At 42.0% G+C, this 16,217-nt stretch overlaps 1 protein-coding gene across 1 annotated transcript in view; it reads left to right on the top strand.

The window, feature by feature from the left end:
• NTN4 (netrin 4) overlaps window positions 1-16,217 on the top strand; it is a 173,864-nt gene that overhangs the window by 91,572 nt on the left and 66,075 nt on the right. Inside the window, exon 4 of the mRNA XM_089674130.1 lies at window positions 10,295-10,421. Within this exon, the coding sequence (XP_089530256.1) occupies window positions 10,295-10,421 (127 nt within the window). The remainder of the gene's footprint in view (window positions 1-10,294; window positions 10,422-16,217) is intronic.

Raw genomic sequence — 16,217 nt, 5'->3', positions numbered from 1 at the left:
ATGTCTGACTGCTATTATTTTGAACACAACTGTACCTGTAAACTGAATCTGTTCTAAAATAATGTAATGTGGGGTGATCCAACTATGAGCAGTACATGTGAGTTCCTGACTACTAAATTCTGTCAAGAAAAAAAAGTTGCAGTCAAGGAATCAAGAGGTTTGTCTAGTGGAATGAGAAGCGAGGCATTTCCCCTAAACTCAAAGGAATGTCATGTGAACTAGAGAATTATTTGGTACCATGCTCTAAAGGAACTTCCACTCTTCAATGTTCATTGAATAAGTGAGTTCATGCAGGGTTCAGCAAATATGAAATTTCTCACAGCAGCTTGTATATTATCACTTAGCAAGATATTCATGTGTACATAAGAGGACATTTGTAGGTATGTGGAAAGCTAGAAGACAAGTTACAGTCACAGAGCACTAGGGGCAGGCCAGTGATTGGCAGTACATAACTGCTTATGGTTTGGTTTTCCTTTTGTTTCCAAGTATAATAGAAACAAATGGAGTATTGAGCTAAACATACACTCGGAAAGCGATAATACTAGCAATCAGTGTGTCCTTTTACAGAGTTTTTTTTCAATCCAATTACTATTAAATGTCCTTGTACAGAACAGCTTATTTTAAGATTTTCTGTTCACAGAAATTGCCAGAATTAATCCAGAATGTAATTTTTTTAAATAGAAAATGGAAATAGTATTATTAGAAAATACATTTACTGTATAATTCCCATGATACACTTTTGTGACAGTGCAATTGTCTACAACCTACACAATTCTTTATAAAGGATGGTTTACTAAATAATCCCCTAATTACCCTACTGCGTAAAAGTAGCTCAGACTCTTTAGCAAAAAATATTTAGCCACCTGTGTAGCTAATCCTAGCAATGGAAACCTGTACTGAGAGAAATATGGAGTCTGCTCCTTCTGTAAAATGCTAGTTACATGGCTATCATTAACTAGTTGCCGACCGCAGATAGCCGAATGACGGCTTCACTGCGGCCGGCCAGTTCTGGGTGGACGTCATATGACGTCCCCCCAGAACGCGCTCTCCCGGCGATCTCCGTGATCGCTGTGTCCTACGGACACAGCTGATCACGTGATGTGGTAAAAGGCCGATCCCAGCGGCCTTTTACCACGTGATCAGCGGTGTCCAATGACACGCTGATCACAGGGAAATGCAAGTGTCGGTTCTCGGCTGCACTTTCCTCACGCTGTCAGATCGTGAGGAAAGTACTGCCGAGAACCGGCAGTTGTCACAGCGGGGATCGGCACCGATCATCAGGACACTGATGATCAGTGCCCTGATGATCGGTGCCCAGCAGTGCCACCCGCAAGTTTCGCCCACCTGTGCCCAGCAGTGCGCCCACTAGCTCCGCCCACCTGTGCCCAGCAGATCACCCACCTGTGCCCAGCAGTGCACCCACCTGTGCCACTCTGCAGTGTCACACACCTGTGCCCAGAAGTGCCACCTACCTGTGCCCAGAAGTGCCACCCACCTGTGCCCACCCACCTGTGCCCACCTGTTCCCACCCACCTGTGCCCACCCACCAGTGCTGCCCACCAGTGCCACCCACCAGTGCAGCCCAGCAGTGCTGCCAGTCAGTGCCCAGGGGTTGTGCCAGTCAGTGCCGCCAGTCAGTGCCCAGCAGTGATGCCAGTCAGTGCCGTCTATCAGTACCCATCATCAGTGTCACCTATCAGTGCCGCCTATCAGTGCTACATATTAGTGCCGCCTATCCGTGACACCTCATTAGTGCTGTCTATCAGTGCCGCCTATCTGTGCCACCTCATTAGTACTGCCTATCAGTGCCCTTTAGTGCTGCCTATCAGTGCCCATCAGTGCTGCCTATCAGTGCCCATCAGTGCTGCCTCATCAACGCACATCAGTGAAGGAGAAAAAATACCTGTTTGAAAAATTTTATAATAGAAACAAAGAAATTTTTTTTTTTTCAAATTTTTTGCAATTTTTTTATTTATAGCGCAAAAAGTAAAGCGCCCAGCGGGGAGTAAATACCACCAAAAGAAAGCTCTATTTGTGAGAAAAAAATGATCAAAATTTCATATGGGTACAATGTTGCATGACCGCGCAATTGTCAATCAAAGTGCGGCAGCGCTGAAAGCTGAAAATTGGCCTGGTAAGGAAGGGGGTATAAGTACCCGGTAGGCAAATGGTTAATTGAAAAATGCATACTTACATACAAATGTAAAAAAAAAAAAAAAAAAAAAATAATGATTTATTTATCAATGTTTGATAATGTTATATACTACTATCAGCCATAATCTTATGACCACTGGCAGGTTAAAGTGGGAGTATGCTCCCTTTTTTGCTTTGTACCTACAGGTAAGGCTATAATAAGGCTGTACCTGTAGGTACCATAAATATCTCCTAAACATGCACCATTTAAGAGATATTTACAGCACATGTGAAAAAGTCGGTGATGTCACCAGCCCATACGCACTGCACTCTCATGCCGTCCAATGAGAGAGCTGGGCCATGGCCGTGACATCATCATTACTCAGCCATTCAAGGGGCCAGAGCTGGAAAACCCATAAGGAAGACTAGGTGAAGATGGATTCCCTGTGAGCAGTGACAGGGCACCACTGGAGGGATCAGTTTCACAGGTATGTCATAATGTACTAGTATGTGGTGCATTCCCCCTGCAGGGGAACCAATTTAATTTTTTTGCACACACTGTTTACTACCACTTTCAGTAGTACAATGTATCGGAAAATCAGTACGATACATTAGGCAGCAAGTGAACATGTTATCTCTGAAGTTGATGTGTTGAAAGCAGAAAAAAAGGGTATCGCTGTTTGTTGTGTATGGGGCTGCGTAGCCGCAGACCGTTCAGAGTGCACATGCTGACCCATGTCCAAAGCCATAAGTGGGCATGTGCAATGGGCATGTGAGCATCACAACTGGACCACAGAGTAATGGAAGAAGCTGGCCTGCTCTGATGAATCACGATTTATTTTACATCATGTAGATAACTGGGTGCGTGTGCATTGCTTACCTGGGAAAGAGGTGGTACCAGGATACAGTATGAGAAGAAGACAAGCCAGCAGGGGCAGTGTGATGTTTGGATAATGTCTTGCTGGGAAACCTTGGTCCTGCATTCATGTGGATGTTACTTTGACACGTATCACCTACCTAAACAATGTTGCTGCCAAAGTACACCACTTCATGAAAACGGTATTCCTTGATGGCAGTGGTCTCTTTCAGCAGAACACTGTGCCTTTCCACACTGCAAAAATAGTTCAAGGTTGGTTTGAGGAACACCGAGTTTGACATATTGACTTGACCTCCACACTCTCCAGATCTCCATCCATTTGAGCATCTGTGGGATGTGCTAAAAAACAAATCCAATCTTGCAGGACTTAAAAAATCTGCTACTGATTTAAAGAATTTGCTAATGACTGTGTGGTGCCAGATACCACAACATACAGTTGCAAGGATAAGTATGTGAACCCCTTGGGATTACGTGGAGTTTTGCATGAATTGGGCATAAAATGTGCTCTGAACCTCATCTAAGTCACAACAATAGAAGAACACAGTCTGCTGAACATAATACTGCACAAACATTAGATGTTGCCATGGTTTAATTGCACATAACATGTAAACATTTCTACAGCAAAAGGATGACCTATTCAAAATTAGGCAGGTGGTCATAAAGTTATGGCTGATCATGTGTGGGTGTATATATACAGTGGGTGAAATAAGTATTGAGCATGTCACCATTTTTTTCTTAGTAAATAGATTTCTAAAGGTGTTATTGGCCTGAAACTTTCACCACGTCGGTAACAACCCATGCAATCCATACATACAAAGAAACCAAAACAAATAAGTTCAGATATTAAGTTATCTGTAATAAAATGGAATGACACAGGGAAAAAGTATTGAACACATAAAAAAAGGGAGGTGCAAAAAGGCATGGAAAGCCAAGACACCAGCTGAAATATATCAGTAATTAGAACACAATCTTGCCCCTTGTCAGTGCAAATTAATATCAACTGGTTCAGTCTCAACTGATGGCCTATAAAAAGGTGTCTTATTACCAAGGTTTCTCACAAGAAACATCTCATTATGGGTAAAAGCAAAGAGCCCGGAGGTGGAACAACATCATTTCACCATAAACGACCAGGTGCTCCTCGCATGATTTCTGACAGAGGAGTGAAAAGAATTAAAAGAGTAAAAACAGCCAATGACCACTTTTGGAGAGCTCCAGAAAGAACTGGAATTAGCAGGTACAATTGTTTCAAAGAAAACAATAAGTAATGCACTCAACTTCCATGGCCTGTATGCACACTCACCACATAAGACTCCATTGCTGAAGAAAAAGCATGTTGAAGCTCGTCTAAAGTTTGCTGCACAACATTCAGACAAGTCTGTGAAAAACTGGGAGAATATAGTCTGGTCAGATGAGACCAAAATTGAACTCTTTGTATGCCATAATACACACCATGTTTGGAGGTCAAATGGCACTGCACATCACCCCAAATACACTATACCAACAGTGAAGTCTGGAGGTGGGAACATCATGGTGTGGGGTTGGTTTTCAGCATACGGCACTGGCAACCTTCATATCGTTGAAGGATGAATGGAAAAATGTTTGAAGACATTCTTGATAATAATATGCTGCCATTTACTAGGATGATGAGGATGAAACGAGGGTGGACATTTCAGCAAGACAATGATCCTAAACACAAAGCTAAGGAAACTCAACTGGTTTCAAAGAAAGAAAATAAACCTGCTAGAATGACTCAGCCAATCACCTGACTTGAATCCAATAGAAAAGCTATGGAAAGAACTAAGATCAGAGTTCATAGAAGAGGCCCTCGGAAGATTTGAAGACTTTGTTTGTAAGAATGAACCAAAATCACACCTGAGCAATGCATGTGACTAGTTTCTCCATACAAGAGGTGTCTTGAAGCTGTCATTACTAACAAAGGATTTTGTGCGAAGTATTAAATAAAGTTCAGTTAGCTTGTTCTGTATTTTTTCCCCATGTCATTCCATTTTATTACACATACCTTAATTTCTGAACTTATTTGTTTTTGTTTCTTTGCATGTATGGATTGCATGGGTTGTTACCGACGTGTGGTAAAAATGTAATCTCCATAGAACCTTTTGAAAAATATTTACTGAGAAAAATGGTGACGTGTTCAATACTTATTTTACCCTCTCTAGATAAGCTTAGCTTTTTAGTCTTTTACCTAGCTATCGTGGCTTCAATACTGTTTGTGATTCTGACCCACAGATAGAATGCAGGCCAGGTAATTCAAAATAAAGTCATTATTCCTAGTCTGCCTACACATGTGCTAATTGAAGTGGAGCTGGCTTGGTCCATGTCTTGGCTAGTGGTGCACTGAAATGAAATTAATAACATTTTGCATTAAAGTCACTAGGGAGCATTTTTGCATTGAAATATATGGGGCGCAATTTTGTATTGAAGTCACTAGGGGGTGATTATGTAGTGAAGTCTATGGGGACGGAATTTTGCATTGAAGTCACTAGGGAGCATTTTTGCATTGAAGTCACTAGGGAGCGTATGAAAGTTTATGGAATGCGACTTTGCATGAAAGTCTATGGGACGTGACTTTGCACGTGAGTTGCTTTGACACATTTCTTTTATAATAAAAACAGAGAAGCTGTTGTCGGCACCATCATCAGCACTTTTTTTTTTCTATCTGCAAACTGCCGATAATTCAATTTCCAGCTGCGTTTCGGCTGCTATATACACTGCTCAAAAAAATTAAAGGAACGCTTTTTAATCAGAGTGTAGCATCAAGTCAATTAAACTCCTGGGATATTGATCTGGTCAGTTAAGTAGCAGAGGGGGTTGTTAATCTGTTTCAGCTGCTTTGGTGTTAATGAAACTAACAACAGGTGCACTAGATGGGCAACCACTGACATTTGTTTCCTATTCATCTTTTATTACTCTTTTTCAGTAGTTTTGCATTTGGCTAGGGTCAGTGGCACTACTGGTAGCATGAGGCGATACCTGGACCCTACAGAGGTTGCACAGGCAGTCCAACTCCTCCAGGATGGCACAATACGTGCCATTGCCAGAAGCTTTGCTGTGTCTCCCAGCACAGTCTCAAGAGCATGGAGGAGATTCCAGGAGACAGGAAGGTACTCTAAGAGAGCTGGACAGGGCCATTGATGGTCTTTAACCCATCAGCAGGACCTGTATCTGCTTCTTTGTGCAAGGAGGAACAGGATGAGCACTGCCAGAGCCCTACAAAATGACCTCCAGCAGGTCACTGGTGTGAATGTCTCTAACCAAACAATCAGAAACAGACTTCATGAGGGTGGCCTGAGGGCCCGATGTCCTCTAGTGGGCCCTGTACTCACTGCCTGGCACCATAGAGTTGGATTGGCGTTTGCCATTGAACACTAGAATTGGCAGGTCCGCCACTGGCGACCTGTGCTTTTCACAGATGAGAGCGCGTTCACCCTAAGCACATGTGACAGATGTGAAAGGGTCTGGAGAAACAATGGGGAATGTTATGCTGCCTGTAACATTGTTCAGCATGACTGTTTTGGTGGTGGGTCAGTGATGGACTGGGGAGGCATATCCGTGGAGGGAAACACGGACCTCTACAGGCTAGACAATGGCACCCTGACTGCCATTAGGTATCGGGATGAAATCCTTGAACCCATTGTCAGACCCTACGCTGGTGCAGTGGGTCCTGGGATCCTCCTGGTACACGACAATGCCTGGCCTCATGTGGTGAGAGTATGCAGGCAGTTCCTGGAGGATGAAGGAATTAATACCATTAAATGGCCCCCATGCTCGCCTGACCTAAATCCAATAGAACACCTGTGGAATATTATGTTTCGGTCCATCCTACGACCCCAGGTTGCACCTCAGACTGTCCAGGAGCTCAGTGATGCCCTGGTCCAGATCTGGGAGGAAGTACCCCAGGACACCATCCATCGTCTCATTAGGATCATGCCCCAATGTTGTAAGGCATGCATACAAGCATGTAGGGGCCATACAAACTACTGAGTACCATTCTGAGTTGCTGCAATGAAATTTCAGCAAAATGGACTAGCCTGCTGCATCAATTTTTCACTTTGATTTTCAGGGTGTCTTTGAATTCAGTCCTCTGTGGGTTGGTAATTTTCATTTCCATCAAACTATGGGGCATCCGTACGTTCCTAACACATTACACAGTCCATATCAGTAAACAGTAGATATCCAGCATGACATCTTTCCCCATTGAGATATGATGTGTTTTCAAAGTGTTTGTTTAATTTTTTTGAGCAGCGTGTGTGTATATGTGTGTGTATGTGTGTGTGTGTGTATATATATATATATGTAATTCTTACTTTGAGAGTATGATGTTTCTGGCACAGGTAGAAAGCCAGTATGTGAAATCTACAAAGGGCTAATAACCATGTAGAAAAATATATTTTTTTAGAATATGACTTTGAGCATATCTTTGTTATGATGATACAGGCACATATTTCTGGCACAATGGTTTGAGCAAAAGTCAGTGAAACTATTATCCTAAAAACAATTATAGCTTCATTAAAGAAAAAACAGTTCTGCATTGTTGTTTCGAAGAGAGTGGTTTCTTGAATCCAAAACCGATCCCCAGGCTCCCCTTCCATCATCTATTAATGCACATAATATAAAATTGTCCTTGGGGATACAATTTGCTGTTAGCAGCCACTTCAACAAAGACTCACAAGTATACTCTAATGTCTAAGGGTTGTTTTACTTTCCCGTACATATCTCTGATACAACAGTATACAGAGTGTTGTTGGGATCAAAAATCAATGTGAACAGTACATAATTTGTATGCTAACATTTGAAGTTAAATTCTATCTAAATGACTCACTTGTATGCTGTAGGATTTGCTTCCTCTTTCATGTAATCTTCAAAGAACTTAATATGTATTAATTTAAAATATTTGGATGTATTCTTTTCAAGGTTCCATTTGGTTTGTTTTATATTAAGCATAACAGTAACACTTTTCAGCAGATACTGTATCAAACATCCCGAAAGTCTGGAGAAGCTTCTAAGGCTTCTTATGATAAACAGAGATACAGAGTATGGCGAGAACCCCGCTGAAGCATATTGAATGACAGTCGTATTAGTGTAAACCTAGAGCTCTGTGCAGAGACACGCTGTTGACTGATGGACCTCCAAACCAGTCAGTCCCATGTGAGCAAACATTTTATGTTTGAAAATGAAATTCAGGCAATGTGCAAATACTGTGCATCTTCAAAAAGATGAAAAGGCCTCCTTTACAATATAAAAACTGCATATATCAATAGATAACACTGACAAATTAATACTGGTATTCAAACTGTCAGTCAAATGACAGGCAATGTGCTGCTTATGTATACACATTACACTGCATAGAAATGAAAAGTGTATAACTTCACTTCACCTTTTAAAGAAGAACTGAACTTTTGAAGCTGTGCCAAAAAAAAAAAAAATGCAGACATAGGGCGAATAACTAAAAAACCAGTATTGCTTGTGGTCTCCCCCCAACTGTTCCTTTTCCAATTACTGACTTATCATGCCTTGTTTTACACTGTATCTCTGTGGGGGCAGCCATCCCGGTAGAGGCAGGACGTTCCTTCCTCATGCCAGATCATACAGATAGGAGAACGGTGATAAGCACAGCAGTGACATCACAAAATCTTGCTCCAAATCTCCTTAGAACAGTAGTTACATGCAGCAGTGCCTTGAATCTTACACTGCAGATTCACAGCTATGAGGCTGTAGGTACAGGAGTGCCTATGTTCACCTACACACCTGCTATTTTTGACATAGAATTTATTACCAGATAACATTTTCATGGTACTCTTTGGGCACAGTTAATATTTTGAAATATTTTCTATGATATACGATATCTTCACTTTGTGAGTTCAAGCCCACTGTAGGCTCATGCTGCATTTGATGAGTATTTAGCAGTGGAAAATCAACAGTTTTGTTTATGTTTCTTAACTACTTCAGCTCTTTAGTTGGTAGTTGTAGCATCCATCCACTTGTGCCCATTTTCCTCAGCTGGCTGTGAAGTGAAAGTGGTCCACTTTGAGAGCAATAATTCTAGCACCACATCTCATGGTTAAGTCCAAACGGATGAGTAGTAAATGCTTTTAAAGCATCGCTTATTTAGATTTTTGGGTACCATTGTTTTTTGTGATATCAAGGGTGCATTTATTTTCAAGGATTGGCATATATGTTATCTGTTTACTCAACGCAACCACATCTCTAATATCTTCCCAAAATTCTGGGTATTATATTGTTTTTGTGTGTAAAATTAATTATATATTTTTTTCCTGAAAATATGCATTTGATATTGTGCAACATAAAAAATTGCAACTACTATATTTTTATTCTACAGACTTCTGCTTTCGGAAAATATGTAATGTTCTGGGGGTTTTAATTTTATTGCCAAAAAATACAGATTTTTGCTTGTGTGGAAAATACGAATTGTCTACTGTTCTTGTGCTACAATTAATCTATGATTGTTGAGGCTTGGTTTATAAAAAAAATAAATATCCATACCTGTCTCTATGCTGCAGCATCCATGTAATGCTTCAGCTGTCTCATGTCAGCTCTATGACCAAGAACTGAGCAATCACATGACCGCTGATCGCTCAGTTCTCACTCTGCTTGGAACGGAGAGCAGTGACTGTCAGTCAGTGCTCTCCACTCTGCTCCTCCAGCACTCACTGAAGAGGGGGCGGGTGCAGCTGGCTCTGGCTCTCAGCTTTGTGCTGAGAACCAAAGCCAGCTGTCAGATTGTTTGTGAAAAACAATCTGTACACAAATCGATCGATGGATTGACTTGTGTATAGCCAACCTGACCATACATGTATAGAAATTTGACCATTCCCTGCTGACCTGGCCAATTTTCTATCCATGTATGGCCGGATAAAGTTTGTGATTTTCTTTCACTTTTACTCTAAGTCATGATGAAAACCGGACAAATAGAGAGGGTAAGTCTCCATAATGGGTGCCCAGACAGAAATATAATGACAGGTGTTCCAATCCCTCTCCACTCCTTCCAAAACAAAAGAAGAAGATTTTGCATTTAGTTATACTTTAATGTTAAGTGAAGTATCTCATAGTATTATTCAGATGATTTTGCAGTTTGGATTTGCAGACCCCTGAAAGGCATGATAACCAAAATTCCTTTTTTAGAATTATGTTTTATACGGTTATGCTAAATAATAGTTTTTTGTTGTATTTTATCACTGAATTTGTGTGAGCTGCCTGTTCTAATTTGTACTGGGTGTTCTTATTTTATGTTTGTGTTTTATCTAGGTCCATGGGCGATGCATTTGCAAGCATCACACTGCAGGTCCCCACTGTGAGATTTGTGCCCCCCTTTATAATGACCAGCCTTGGAAAGCAGCAAATGGAAAAACAGGGGAGCCTAACATGTGCAGAAGTAAGTGAAAGTGAGGAACCGTACGGTTAACCAAAGGATGATTGAGCTGCTGTTGTGAATGAATTTTTAGCTACCGTATTTTTCGCTCCATAAGACGCACCTGACCATAAGACGCGCCTAGGTTTTAGAGGAGAAAAACAAGAAAAAAAATATTCTGAACCAATGGACTGCAGACACATTACAGGAGATGACCAGAGACTGTAGACACAGTACAGGGGATGACCAGAGACTGCGGACATAGTACAGGAGATGACCAGAGACTGCGGACACAGTACAGGAGATGACCAGAGACTGCGGACACAGTACAGGGGATGACCAGAGACTGTGGACACAGTACAGGGGATGACCAGAGACTGCGGACACAGTACAGGGGATGACCAGAGACTGCGGACACAGTACAGGGGATGACCAGAGACTGCGGACACAGTACAGGGGATGACCAGAGACTGCGGACACAGTACAGGAGATGACCAGAGACTGCGGACACAGTACAGGGTATGACCAGAGACTGCGGACACAGTACAGGGGATGACCAGAGACTGCGGACAGTACAGGAGATGACCAGAGACTGCGGACACAGTACAGGGAATGACCAGAGACTGCGGACACAGTACAGGGGATGACCAGAGACTGCGGATACAGTACAGGAGATGACCAGAGACTGCGGACACAGTACAGGAGATGACCAGAGACTGTGGACAGTACAGGGGATGACCAGAGACTGAGGACACAGTACAGGGGATGACCAGAGACTGCGGACACAGTACAGGGGATGACCAGAGACTGCGGACACAGTACAGGGGATGACCAGAGACTGCGGACACAGTACAGGAGATGACCAGAGACTGCGGACACAGTACAGGGGATGACCAGAGACTGCGGACACAGTACAGGGGATGACCAGAGACTGCGGACACAGTACAGGAGATGACCAGAGACTGCGGACACAGTACAGGGGATGACCAGAGACTGCGGACACAGTACAGGGAATGACCAGAGACTGCGGACACAGTACAGGGGATGACCAGAGACTGTGGACATAGTACAGATGACCAGAGACTGCAGACAGTGCAGGGGATGACCAGAGACTGCAGACAGTAAAGGAGATTACCAGAGACTGCGGACATTTGGGGAAGGAGGGGTAACGGGTACCTGAATTTGACAGGTACCCGCTCCCACTTCCACGGAGTTGTCCTTCCTTCCTCCCGCGGCGGCTTCTGTGACAGCCGAGTGCCCACTGCGCATGCGCGAGAAGCGCTGCGCTTTGTGAATGGCCCGGAGCCTTCTGGGACCTGTCATGCGTCCCAGAAGACGCCAGACCATTCACAAAGCGCAGCACTTCTCGCGCATGCGCAGTGGGCACCCGGCTGTCACAGAGCCGTCACGGGAAGACTGCAGCGCTGGAGTGAGGAACAGGTAAGGTCCTGCAGGAGAGAAGAGCTGAGTGGCCGGCCTGATATTCTGACATGGTGGCGGCAGAAATACCGGACCGGCTGCTTTACATTCGCTCCATAAGACGCACTTACATTTTCCCCCCTTCTTTGGGGGGAAAAAAAGTGCGTCTTATGGAGCAAAAAATACGGTTATTTTTTACTTTTTAGTTTTATATTACTGTGTAATCCTGCCTTAAATTGTACCACGTATCATCATTGAGGTGGATTACATATAAGGACAAGTCAGTGGATGAAATACTGATGTACCAGCTTGATTTTTGAAATTTGATGCTTTGTGGTGAAGCATCGCACTTAGTTTCAGTGCAAGGAATGACATTTTTTGCTTCAAAAACAGCAGCCATTCTCTTAATGAATTTTTGTGAAGTTAACCATACACATTTAAACGCAGGAATCAGAAATCTTTGAAAATTCAGATATGGACATTTTAGGCATGTACACTTCACACCATAATTTGAAAAAAAAAAAAAAAGTATCTATTTATTGACAACAATAAAAGACATATTTGGACATATAATAAAAATGTTAACCATTTCAAAGGTGAAATGATGAAACATGCCCCAGACAATTAATTGAGGTACTCAGTATATTCAGTCTTGGTATATTCCTCCAACTACAGGGGATTTAGGCAAGAATGCATATACTGAGTACCCCAACTAATTGTCTGGGGCATATTCCATCATTCCACCTTTGAAATGGTTAAAGTTTTTAATATATGTCCAAATATGTATTTTATATAAATTGTTATCAATAAATAGATTTAAAAAAATTCTCAAATTATGGTGTGAAGTGTACGTGCTTAAAAGTCCATATCTGAATTTCCAAGATTTATGATTCCTTCAGTTAGGACGTGGCACCATTGCGTTGTCACCACGGTACCACCCGGTGGTTGCAAATACATTTATTTAAACACTTTTAGATGTAATTTTGCATTAGGGACAACAGAATGATAACACCCGTTTATACAAGTGCTTTACTTCATGTCATGTGATTTCTTTTTTTTACATATAAACTGGTGCTAGGGCATAAGAGACACTGTATCTGTGCACACTTGAACATATTTCATGAGCTGTGGGACCTGCTGTGACATTTCCCTGTTGGCGCAATGACAAATGCATGGTACTTTAAAAGCTTCTTATGCTCTGTTTAAATAAAAAAATGATCAACCCCTTCCTTGGCAGGGAGGCTAGAACACCTCTGTATGTTCATTAGTGCCGTTGATCATCAAATTGTTTTCTAGGAGTTCAGAAATAGCCTAGCCAAGCTTACTGGTATAGTTTAAGCAAGCCCTTTGAGTTGATTGGGACTGGATTTTGCAGCACTCATTGCCTTTCTGGGTGCCCTTGATTCAGAACATGAGATTGACCATCCTCATGAATAGCTAATTGTATTGTATTTGCAAGGCCCATTTGTTATTGTTCGCAAAAATTAGGCCAGCACCAGGGATGTTTGCTCAGTGTATAAACATGAGCACCCTAACAATTTCAGTCTGCATGGCTGTGTATTTGCACTATTAAAAAGATGTTTTAACGATTAGATCATAGCTATACATGCAGCTTTGTTTAATCTGTAGGGCTGGGTTTAGTCAAGACTACTTGGTACTTTTGTGTTAATGGATTTAAAAGATATTTACAATGTTTTTATTTTTGAATGTGGAATTACAGTTTAGAAGACAATATAAAAATGAATTCACAAAGCACTGGGGAACTAAGAAAAGGTATATGGATTATGTGCACTAAGATAGGATCTAAATCTCATTCTAGAGTGGCCAAGACAAAAAGCACTATCTAACAAGCCTGCACTGCTCATCATTAAAGGGAAAGATTTCTCAGTTCCTTTTGTAAGAAACCAGATGTGGTAGGTTGAAATGAAAGGCTCAAGATCAAGTAAAAAAGATGTGCGATAAAATATAGAAGTGAGAAATAAGATAAAATAAAGAGAATAAAAAAAACTGAGAAAAAAGGAAGAGGACTTCTGGGAGTAGCAGCAAAAAAACAAATCTACTTAATACTCCAGGTATACAGCAGATCAGTACTAACAATTTAATAACATTTTCTGGTACAATAATTATAATTGTTGCAGCAAAAATGTTACAGTAGATTTTCAATGCAGGGGAACACAATTAAGCATTAGTCAGGTAAGCATGAGTGAGGTAGTGCGCAACAATTGTTTTAACAGTATAAGTTGCTAATGAGCGACCTCACGGAGGAAGCCATAACAGTTAAATCAATTTTTAATAGCCAAGTCAGAGATTTACTTCACCGATCCCAGTATTTATTTAGTTAGTTGAAACTCTTATATCCTTTGGAGACTTCAGTGATTAGATTTCTCTATGGTGGTTTTTGTATCTGCTCTACAATTTGATACTGTCACGACCTGGACCACCTGCTGGTGGTGCTGTGGTTCTCTGGGCGGAAGGTTGTAGTTCCAGTGTCCACCTATCATCTCCTAGCTGCCAGCAGATCCCAATAATCAATCTCCACCTGGTGCTGGCTGCTGGGGGGGTATTTAGTTCCTCCTCTACTAGTGCATTGTGCGTCTGTGTTTTACCTGCCAGCCAGATGCATGCTTGCTGTTTAATTCTGAGACTATTCCTGCCTTGCACCTATATCTTGCTCCTGTCTTGTACCCTGCTGCCTTGTACCTGCTCCCCTTGTTCTTGATTCTAGTCCTGGTTCCCTCCTTCCTTGCATCTCTGGTATTCCCTATGATCTGTGTTCCTCATTTTGTATATATTGTATTACAATTACTTTGTTAGGTATTTTGCCACTCTGGCTGCTTATCCAGACTTTGCCTGTTCCCTGTCTGCTGCCCAGCCGGACTATGCTGATTCACTGATGGCTGCCCAACTGGACTCTAGTCCAGCTCCCACCTGCTGATGGGTCTGAAACCGAATGTCTGGGTCCAAGTTTCCATTATTCTCAGGTGGCTTGCATGGGTTAACTGTTTTCTCCAGGATCCCTGTTGTTGCCTGTTCTGAGTTCCTCTTGCAGCCATTTGCTTCTGATGCGCCTAGGCCGGGTGGTCCAGATACTAACTTTGAATGTGAAAGCCTGCTTTTATAGCCCCAGTAGGAGAGTTTTTTTAGGAAAGGGCAGAGTTTGATTTGAACCTTGTCCAGACATTTGTGATCCCAGGTACATTCGAGGTCTTGGATTGGGTTACCTATTCCTTGGGTAGACCTGAGTGGTGGCACTTTGGTTCCCTGGGGAGAAGACTGTAGTTTCAGTGTCCACCCGCGTGTGTCTCCCAGCAGCCAGCAGATCCCCGTAATCAGTCTCCACCTGGTACTGGCTGCTGGGAGGGTATTTAATTGCTCCTCTACTAGTGCCTCTCTCATCAGTGTTTTGCCTGTCAACAAGCTTCATGCTTGCTGTTTAGTGCTGAACCTGCTCCTACTCCTACCTTGCACCTAAATTTTGCTTCTGTCTTGTACCCTGCTGCCTTGTACCTGCTCCCCTTTTTTTTTCCTGATTCCAGTCCTGGTTCCGCCTTTAATTGCATCTCTGGTATTCCCTGTGATCTGTGTTTCTCATTTTGTATATACTGTATTATAGTTAGGTTATTGGGTATTTTGTTACTTGGTTTATTTGTATCTTCACGTTTGCAGTGTTTCATGTTTGCTGGTGTTGGATGGATTTTGGTTTCAATGTAAATAAAGTATAGACATTCTGGTCTCAGTTTTCTAAGTGTAGCCATACAGATCTGGCCATCCCTGCTGCTGATTCTTGACAGATACCCAGTGTCCAATTTTACTGATGGGTTTATCCATTTTTTTAAGAGCTTGTAAATTGTAACAATGAACCTCTCTTATTTGCTCCCTTTTAGTTTAATTTACCATTGGAAGCATTTTGTTATATCTGTTTGATAGGTGCAAAAAATCGCAATGATTTGAACAATCCACGGTTTGTTATCTTAAAGAACCCTCCTAGTTCTGATCTCAGACTACAGAATGGTTAGTTCTTATGTTGTGGATATCTGAGAGTAGGAATGGTTAGGTATATTAGCAAAAGACACTGGTTGACAACACCCAGCCCACAAAAAAGCTGTATGTTATTAGCACACAACAGAACTTAGAAGCTGATGGCATTTCTGGCGCATCAATGTATATTGTTTGCAGGGGTCTTTACCGTATAAACAAAGGGAAATGCGCATTTGATACAGTGATTTTTTTGCATATTTTTTATTTTGTCATGACATAAGCTTTAAGGCTCGGTTCACACTGCCGCGACTTGGAATCCAAATTGTGAGACCCCAAGTTGCAGGACATGTGAAATCCCATGTTAGTCAATGAGAGCTGTCTTAATTAGTGCTACTGAAGTCGCTTCGACTTTAGAAGAGGTTC

Source organism: Staurois parvus, unplaced genomic scaffold, assembly GCF_062004578.1.
Source record: "Staurois parvus isolate SC_StPar_1 unplaced genomic scaffold, SC_StPar_1.0 ptg000147l, whole genome shotgun sequence".
Classification (NCBI taxonomy): Eukaryota; Metazoa; Chordata; class Amphibia; order Anura; family Ranidae; genus Staurois; species Staurois parvus.
Note: the sequence above shows the minus strand (reverse complement) of the source record. Positions and strands in the feature narration are given on the sequence as shown.